At 45.3% G+C, this 10,030-nt stretch overlaps 1 protein-coding gene across 1 annotated transcript; it reads left to right on the plus strand.

Moving 5' to 3' along the window:
• The first annotated feature begins 597 nt into the window (after nt 1-597).
• On the plus strand, nt 598-10,030 carry LOC307079198 (5-aminolevulinate synthase, erythroid-specific, mitochondrial-like). Its single transcript, XM_079741342.1, has 10 exons — nt 598-694; nt 1,802-2,144; nt 2,632-2,733; nt 3,073-3,295; nt 4,118-4,302; nt 4,735-4,914; nt 5,779-5,943; nt 7,247-7,515; nt 7,983-8,145; nt 8,526-10,030. The coding sequence occupies exons 2-10, from the start codon at nt 1,823-1,825 to the stop codon at nt 8,687-8,689; spliced, it is 1,773 nt and encodes a 590-aa protein (XP_079597468.1). The 5' UTR covers nt 598-694; nt 1,802-1,822; the 3' UTR covers nt 8,690-10,030.

Below are 10,030 nucleotides of genomic sequence, written 5' to 3' on the forward strand. Positions count from 1 at the left end.
GTTGTCACTTTGTTTGATTCTCTTGCCCTCGTTTGGAAATCTGTCGTCCTTGTAAGCGTGGCGTGTCTCGACGTCGTTCGCTCGCTTGTGTTTCGAGTGGTCGACCGTACGATGGAGGGATGGATGGACGGATGGATGGAGGGAACGCGCTCTACTCGAAGCTGCCCGGTTTGCGTTAAACGATAGGACGATGTGATTGGACAGCGTAGGATGCCCCGCCCCTCCACACACACACACAGAGCACTTCCAATTCATAAATTTCATCGAGTGCACCCCCTGCTGGGTGATGTAGTCCTCATCACTCAGCCGTCACATAGTCCTTCATGATATGTCTTTTTTTTATGGAAACGAAAAACGTTCGTTAGGATTAAATATGAAGGTAGATAAAATCACATACCGGCACATGTAGACACTTTTCAAAGTTAATGAAAATATTGGTATGATCGCTGTATTAAAATATATCATGGGCATAAAAGTTATTGTTGAATGGACTCGATTCCTTTATCTCCTGTTATTCTTATACTTGTCGTGTCAGCCTGTCCTGCACTTTATCTCATGTTGTATGATGAACCACTTGGCACACATCTCCTCATGTAGAGGGAGTGGACCTCATCGTTGGCACACCCACATTAGTGTGTGTTCGTTCTGTGACCGCCGGCTGTTTTTAAAGTTCGTCCTCAGTGCAGGTCAACAGGTGAGTTTGGCTTCTGTCTTTTTGTGCAAAACTTATTTAGTTTTACACAAGTTTAAGGATATTTGTTTGTTTGTTTATTTAATAAAAATATTAATAATTGACCATCTAGTCAAGGTGAAGATATTTTTGGCACAAAGGCCTTTTTAAATAGTTTTATATCCATGTAGGATTATACGTTTTTATACAATTTTATTATGATTATTATTACAACTATTATTGTTGCTGTTGTCATTGTACTATTTTTGACTATTCTATAGAAGGACATCCAATGTAAGCCTAATATCTATAACGGTAGTTCAATATAAGGCTCATATGATGTGTTGATCTAACTTCATTTCCTTTATGTCCAACAATTACTTATTATTTATTACTTACTTATTACCTATTATTACGCTACGATAATTCTTGCGGTATTCATCAAGTATGTCAGAAAGCCACAGCTTTTTGACAGCTAAACTCGTAAATAACTTGTGACGACACACAAACCGCAGATACGAAGAATGGGCTTATCTGTCACAAAATAGGTTTGGCCTTCTGCGTTCAGTTTTTCCTTTTTTTTCCTCAAACGGCTTTATACAAAGGCCCAGGCAATCTGATGAAGAATGTGTGGAAATATAAGCGTGTGAGTTTGTTTGAGTGTAATAGCCTACATTATAATAACTCAATACATGCACAGTGTTTGGCGTGGCGTGGATGCATTTGTGTATGACGTGGTTATCAGTAGGCCTAACCCAGAATCAGCTCTAGAGAAATGACGTCACGGGCCGAATCTCGCTTCAGCACCTGCGTCGCTCGGACAGCGCGCTCGTGCTGCTCTGAGATAAGAGCCTAAAGGATGACCCTACAGCGCCTCGTAGGCTATGGGCCTCCTCACTGCACACGGCATTGTTATTAGCCGTTCTTTTCATTGCTGCCAATTGTTATCTAATATATTTTTATCGGTGTCATTTTATGATTAGGCAAACGAACAACGCTTTATCTTTCAAATAAATAGACGGGGCTATGGAAATTATACACTTAGGAAAAACAGCTTTCCTGAACAGACTGGTCTCCATCAAGTGTAGAGATGTATTTATTGCAATTTGATCGTATTTTGTCGTTAACCAGAGCAAGAACAGCTTGAGTGCTATGGCTGCCTTTCTACACCACTGCCCCTTCCTGAAGTCGGCCCCCAAACCCGCTCTGCGGCGGACCGGCGCGGCTCTGCTCTCCCTGGCCGACCGGTGCCCCATCATCGCTCGCCAGATCACCGTTAAAACCAACATGTACGCCGCGCCCAGCCAGGCAGCGCCAAGGCACTGGGCTCTGGACCAGAGGCGGTGGTACGCCCAGTCCGCCAGCCAGGTCGCGGTGTCCCTGGCGAAGAGCTGTCCCTTCGTGGCCTCCGAAATACACGTGGTGCGGGCAAGCTCCGAGGTTCAGGAGGACGTACAGCAGGACTCCAAACCAGGTACACCAAAAGCACAACGCAAGAATACAGCGACAGCTAGCGAATCAATGACAAAGTCAGTAAAAAAAACAAAAAACTGATTTCCTTATTATCAGTAGCCTGAGTATTACATTTTGTATTATTATATCTCAAATTAGGCCTATTATTATTTCTTTGCAAACGATCTCTACCATCAATATCTTTACAATATTCCTCCACGCAGTAGTCTATTTGCCACTTTATTTCCAGTTTTTGAAAGAATATAATAGAAGAATAAAACCTAGATAATACCTTTTGAAGAATAGAAGAATAGCTTAGCATAGCATATAATTTAACGAGTGAACCAAAGTTTGAGGGTTGACTGACGGCCCGAGAGCTCGCCCAGACGGGGAAACATCAGTGACGGATGCGATCAGGGCACATAAAGCTCTCACAGCTCTAACAAGCCAGTCCAACCTCCCCACCACCACCACCACCACCACCACCACCCCCTCCCTGTGTGTGCCAGGTGTGATGGCCTCTCTGCTGAACGGTCTCACGGGTCTGGTTCTCCAGCCTTCTCAGGGCTCTGCCGCCCCCACCGTCTCCCAGCTGCTCCAGGACAACATGAGTGAGTCTCAGGGTGCTAGCATCGTCACAGCTGACGACCTGGTGCTCACCGCACAGCAAAAATATACTGGTGAGGCTGAGAGGACAGAATGCTTGGCCGCTAGAGGGGTTGAAGTGGCTATAGGGTCTTCAACTTTGAGTTGAATGGTAGTTGGCTACATCCCCAATGTCCGGGGCCTGCCTAGGTGAGGCTTCCTTGAGTAAGATGCCTAACCACTACCTGCTCCTCCTCCTCCTCCTGTTCTCCTAAACAAAAATACTAGTAGCAGTAATCGATACAATAGTTAGCATCATTTATACCAAACAAAACCAAAACCCAGTCTCTTTTTTGTCCCGGCAGTCAGCGGCAGCTACAACTACGACCGCTTCTTCGAGGACAAGATCGCGGAGAAGAAGAACGACCACACGTACCGCGTCTTCAAGACCGTCAACCGCGACTGCGAGGTGTTCCCGTTCGCCGAGGACTACTCGCTGCCGGGGAGGGAGGGCGCCCGGGTGTCCGTGTGGTGCAGCAACGACTACCTGGGGATGAGCCGACACCCACAGGTGCTGAACGGAATCAGGTGAGGGGACCACCGGGGAGTCACGGCCCTGCACATCAAACTCACTCAATATTTAAGCTACATCATTGTTCTTTGTTGATGCTACGGTTCTGTGTTCAGTGTAGGGTAGTGGCTGGGGTGTTGGGACTCCAAGCATTGAAGGGTACTGTGTTTGATCCCCCACTCTCCTCAAGCTATGCTATGATGGCCAGTATCTGAATGAACTGGAAGTGGCTTAGAAAAAACACATCTCCTTACTAGTGAATAGCAATGCGAAGCTTCCAAATCGTAAAAGAATGGTAGATGGGATCATCGCTGTATCAACCACCCAGTGTTCTGGAACGTTCCTAGGAATGGAAACAAAATGACAACCGACTAAACTATACAATAGTCATTGAGCAGATGCTTTTATCCAAAGTCATTTACATTGAATATGTTAATATACACACACAGCCTTCATGATGGCAGGTAGGGTTCAGGTGTCTTGGATACCTACAAGTAGAGTGGGGATATTGGGGATAAAGCCCAGAACTTTTCAGGGTGTCAAACACCCTGACCCCTTGACTATCCCATACCCCAACAGGATGACATGCATTATGTGAAATGAAACGACCGTAGAAGGAAACTTGTGAATATAATCGTTTATTTTCCCATGATTTTCTGCTGCCGTCTGTTTTCCCATACTTCGTATGGATTGTGAATTAATAATAAAAAATGTATTAAAAGACCAAAAAATAAAAAGAGCTTCCACCCAATGCTTCATAGAGGGAATAGACCCTACATGATCAATACTAAACCCAGGAGGAACACACTAGTAATGTACCATGTGTGACGCTGGACCAGCGAGGCCTTAGAGAAGCATGGAGCAGGCGCCGGGGGAACCAGGAACATCTCGGGCACCAGCAACATCCACGTGACCCTGGAGAGAGAGCTGGCCGAGCTGCACGGGAAGGACGGCGCGCTGGTGTTCTCCTCCTGCTTCGTGGCCAACGACTCCACCCTCTTCACCCTGGCCAAGATGCTGCCCGGTAAGCACTGGTCCCGACCTCCGGGTCAAAGGTTAGAGGTCAAGCATAAAAAGGTGTTTGGTTCAGGGTGGATATCTGATTCATCTTGAGCTGTACCGGAAGGAGCACAGCAAGCAGGTGTTCTACGTTGCGATCTACAGAGATTATATTACATTCTGCGTCATCATCATCATCATCATCATCATCATGGCAGTAACGATAACAATCAAACCGTTTAATTATACATTTGACGTCTTTGCACACTAAAGCTCCCAGATGTTAAAGAACCTCATAGCACCAACCCTGCAAAGCTGAAATAAATCATGAGCAAAGGATGCATTATTGAAACTCTGCATTAAGACGCGGGTGCTGATATACTGTACTCTGGGGGTGTGTGTGTGCGTGTGCGTGTGCCTGTGTGTGTGTGTGTGTGTGCGCGTGTGTGTTCCCCAGGCTGCGAGATCTACTCCGACGCGGGGAACCATGCTTCGATGATCCAGGGCATCAGGAACAGCGGCGCCAAGCGCTTCATCTTCCGCCACAACGACAGCCAGCACCTGGAGGAGCTGCTTGCGCGCTCTGACCCCAAGACCCCCAAGATAGTGGCCTTCGAGACCGTGCACTCCATGGACGGTGGGTACCGCCGACCACCCGCACCAGCCGGGGGTTGTTGTGTTGTGTCAATGTTTGTATCCGGTATTATGTACTTAACAGCGTCGATTACTGCCCACATCTACAAAGACATAATCAATGGAGTGGAGAGGAGAATTGGATTCAGGCTTTGGTAGTGATTTCAAAGGACCGACTTTGAGCTGAGCTCACGTTCAGTGAGCTAATAATCTGCTTCTTCTCGTATTGCTGCTCGTTCAAAAGCGTATTTATTTCAGAGTACATAAGAGTAGGAAGTACACTTCATCAACGATTCTCATTGTGCGCCGAGGCAGAAGCCTCCTCGATGCACTGAAGGTGGATGTGCTGTCGCTCTTGCTGAATTAAATCAAATGTAAACATAATTTACATAGCATTACATTTAAGTGGCAGTGTGTAAGATTGAGCCGCTCCTAGTGTGCGGGAGACATATAGAATTGGAGTAGCGTAGCTTGGCTGGCAGGGTGGTGTGTGGGGAGGGGTTTTGGAGGGTCAATGGAACGATTCTTATTAACAAAGAGGTTAGTACGGGCTGGTCAGCATTTTTTATTAGTAGAATATTTCAGTTATAGGATGTGATCATATTGATGACATTATTGAATCACTATCGATCAGCATTGACTACAGATACGTCCAGGTATATTAAGCTACGAGCTTGTTGAAATGTTAAACATTGCGACCCAAAAAATGGATACATCTAGGAGGTTAAACTAAAGAATAGGTTCAATTATATAACATTGTATAGCCTTTGGTTGGCATATTGTAATACTTTTGTTTGCATGGATAACCCTATTGGGAATCGAACCGGTGACCCCAGCAGTGCTAATGCTTTGCTCACTGCCCTCCCAGGTGCGATCTGCCCCCTGGAGGAGCTGTGTGACGTGGCCCACCGCCACGGGGCCCTCACCTTCGTGGACGAGGTGCACGCCGTGGGGCTGTACGGGGCCCACGGCGCCGGCGTGGGCGAGAGGGACAACGTGATGCACAAGCTAGACATCGTCTCGGGGACCCTGGGTGAGTGGCCCCCCAAAACCGGGGGGACAGGAAAGGGAGCAAGAGGATGCTTTGTTGTTGGTTTGTTTATTTTTGGTCTTAAATGCACGCTTGAATTTTTTTTAAATTATTATTATTATTATTATTTTATATAAATTAATTTCTTTCATACATTGTTAAAAGAAATTTCTTAATGCGTAATCCTGTAGTTTGGGAGAAGATAATATGAGATGATAGGTATTTTATCAGTGACAGAACAGTTTATTTGACCGCAACTCACGTTTAAAGACATAACAACTACTATAACTGACAGTTAAGAACAAAATGTGCAACGAGATTCCATTAAATGCCGTGGTATAAGCAGAATTAAATTACATTTTTCGCGTTGAATATGATTTTCTTCACAAATAGATTATTTCAAGATCGGTCTCTACTATTTCACCCAACTGAGAAACAAAAGTTTAGGTCAAGGTCCACGAGTTCATACTGAGAGAGATTCACTCCAGTACTTCTACTCCAGTACGACACAAACTCCCTTCTGGCTGAAGCGTCATTCAGTGTCAATGACTGCAAGCATGGCTGTCGTATTGCATCATCATCGCCTGCCTTGACTCTGGCCCGATGTTGGCGTGTTGAAGCGTGTCTCTTATCAGAGGAGAACATGAAGTGAAGGCACGGCCCTTCTCCTCCCTGCCTGGGTGCTCATGATAAGACCTCCTCCTCTCTATCCTCGCTGTGTGCAATACCTCCACGTTCCCACTCCACTAATCCTGTCAAAAGATTCTGCCTTACTCTGGCAATCCATGACGCCACACAAAACATGAACAAACGATACCATCCCCTGGATCTTTTTCTCGTTTCAACTGTGGTTTTCAATCTCTAAAGCCCTCAGAAGGGCCTTTGTATTCATAGGGTTTGTTTAAATCCAATGGTTTAATTACTTATTAAAATAACTAAAATGCTGTTTGTTTATATTCACACCTAGACTCTGCATAGCCACCCGGTCCCAAACCCTCCTACTTACTCCTTACTCCTTGCACGTAATATACGCACTTATTGTATGTTGTATTTCGTTATGGTACTTAGTTGTGTAGCATCTCATCCTAGCTATCTTTGTTGTATACGGGGAATGGGTTAACCCAGCGCTTGTTTGTGCTTGCACTTGCTTCTATGAACATTCTTTGTTTACTGACAGTGATATATTGTTTCACTTTCTTATGACAAATGTACTTATTGTAAGTCGCTTTGGATAGAAGCGTCTGCTAAATGCCCTAAATGTAAATGTCAATGTAATATTCTTCATGTCTCCACTCACCTGTTACAGGCAAGGCCTTTGGCTGCGTTGGCGGCTACATCGCCAGTAGCGCCGCCCTGGTGGACACCGTGCGCTCCTACGCCGCGGGCTTCATCTTCACCACCTCGCTGCCCCCCATGGTGCTGGCCGGGGCCCTGGAGTCAGTCCGTGTTCTGCGCAGCCCCGAGGGCCAGGGCCTGCGCCGCACGCACCAGAGGCACGTCAAGCACATGAGGCAGCTGCTCCTGGACAACGGCCTGCCCGTCATCAACTGCCCCAGCCACATCATCCCCATAAAGGTAGGCTGGGGGGAATGGTGACCCCCTCTTCTTCATGTCTCCACTCATGTTATAGCCTAAGGCAAGGCCTTCGGCTGCGTGGGTCACTCAAGCTACGACACACAGTGGCATTCAACAGGTGAAAGGTTAAAGGTCCCATATTACACCACCAGGTGTGAGTGTGATTAGCCGTTACAAGCCGTTTTGAAAATCTGCCTCTTCTGACATCTCAAGTGGGCGAGTCCACCTAGATGTGTGCTGGATAGATCGGTCTACCAGTCTACCCAGTGGACTGTAGCAAACGTTGCTCATCTATCCGTCATACATCTAGGTGGACCCGCCCACTTGCGAAGTCAGAAGAGGCAGATTTAAAAAAAAACGGCTTGTAACGGCTAATCACACTCACACCTGGTGGTATAATATAATATGGGACCTTTAACCTTTCGCCAGTTGAATGCCACTGTGTGTTGTTCCCTACGCCACCACAGGTGGGCGACGCCGAGCTCAACACCATGATGTGTGACACCCTGCTGGAGAGACACAGCATCTACGTCCAGGCCATCAACTACCCCACGGTCCCCCGCGGAGAGGAGCTGCTTCGCCTGGCCCCTTCCCCCCATCACGACGCCGCCATGATGGAGTACTTTGTGGGTGAGTGCCAAGCGCCCCGACCCCCCTTTATTGTTCCTCAACCGGATCTCCAGTCATGGTCGCAGTTGATTTGTGCTCTGATAAATGACAGCTGAGGTGAAGCGGGAACAAGGGGGGTTGGTGGGTGATTGATGGTGATGCCTTCGTGGCGTAGCATTGCATGGATAGCATCCCGCCCTCAAATCATCACTTCCCATTATTGCCATCCAACAATTACCAGAATGGGGATTGTTCCTTTAAATGGCAATAGTATGTCAATCACATTCCTGTTAGATAACTGTTTTGATGAATTGACCTTGAACCGTACTGGTTGAAATTAAAATGGTTGAGTTTCATTGCGTTTGAACGCTTCTCACATTTGTATTTTCTTGTGTTTACAGAGAAGCTGGTGGAAGTCTGGCAGGAGGCGGGACTTCCTCTTGCCAACCAGACCAACATTTCCTGCAATTTCTGTGGCTCAGCGCTGCACTTTGACCTGATGAGCGAATGGGAGAAATCCTACTTTGGCAACATGGAGCCCCAATACATTACAATGTCTGCCTAGTCCATTGTCCCTAACATGATAACCTATTACTATCATTACCATGATGGCCTTATCATTACCATTTGTCCTTTTCATTTCCTTTTACCAAATGATTACCATGTCAACCTAGTCATTACCATGGTTCTCTTGTCATCAGATGGAACCTGTAGTCATTGCCATCTCTGCCTTTGACATTGTCTTCCTTATCATCACTCCGACAACATAGTCATTGCCATTACTGCCTAATCCTCACCATGACATGATGTCGTCATTACCATGTCTCCTCTCATTGCCATGACTTCCTAGGCGTAAGTCTGTCTAGCCATGAACATTTCTGCCAACCTAGCCATTGACCTTTGAAGAATAAGTCCTGCCTCCGAGGCTCCGGTTTCCACCGTCAAATGCTTAAGGGAAATAACACGGTGTTTTTGAAAGATCGTACATAACAAACTCTGTAGGTGGCGAAGAAGTAAAAGCTGCGTCACGTTTTGAACTACACACTTTTTCAATCTTGTTTCGACTGGGTTATTGGATTGTCGGTGCCGTTAAAGTAGAATTAATAATCGTTTAGTACTTTAACGGCACCGACAATCCAACTACCCAGTTGAAACTAGATGGAAAAAGTGTGTAGTTGAAAACGTGACGCAGCTTTTAATTCTTCGCCACCTACATTTGTTATTTTATATGCTTATTCTTCAGAGGTCTATGACAACCTAGCCATTGTGGTGCCTGCTTGTACCATTAGTGCCTAGTCTTTACTCTACTGACTAGTCAATGTCACAAGTTCATTTTAAACTGAAAGTTTCAATAATATTGTCCACTTTTCACTTGGATACAAATCTTGAGGTAGAGAAAGCTGGATTACAGTCCCACATCCAATATACACTTCAACAATTAAAAAACATTTTAAATCAAATGGTTCATTTATTTATATGCATAAACGTTAACCTCATGTGGTTCATTGTATAAAACAGACTACAAAACAGATTGTGTCTATAACTTGACTTCCTATCTTGAGGTAGTACTACTTTTTATGCTAAAGAAACTTTTATTTATTTATTTATTTATAGTTTTATGGATTTATTTATGTAAAAACACTTATTCATTTGGTTGAAAGTGTGAAGATGCATTGAACCTGCACATGGGCACTTTAAAAAACGTCTTAATTCTTACATTATATGATGTTAGCCCATATGGGATGACTGGACATTTTCTTATTGTGGAACCCAACCAGCAGCATACACCCGCATCATTCGCTCTATATAAAGTATTATTCCCCACCGACTCCTTGAATGCATAATTTTTTTGATTGTGACTAAAAATCATATATATATTATAATAAAAAAACAATGGTGGTCAAAA

This window comes from Pollachius pollachius (genome assembly GCF_949987615.1).
Source record: "Pollachius pollachius genome assembly, chromosome: 8".
In the NCBI taxonomy this organism is placed as follows: Eukaryota; Metazoa; Chordata; class Actinopteri; order Gadiformes; family Gadidae; genus Pollachius; species Pollachius pollachius.

Bases quoted from the DNA above. Each gene is read 5' to 3' on its own strand.
- LOC307079198 (XM_079741342.1), top strand. From the start codon at position 1,823: ATGGCTGCCTTTCTACACCACTGCCCCTTCCTGAAGTCGGCCCCCAAA. The intron at 7,516-7,982 runs GTAGGCTGGGGG...ACGCCACCACAG, and splicing joins GCCACATCATCCCCATAAAG to GTGGGCGACGCCGAGCTCAA. The intron at 8,146-8,525 runs GTGAGTGCCAAG...TTGTGTTTACAG, and splicing joins CATGATGGAGTACTTTGTGG to AGAAGCTGGTGGAAGTCTGG.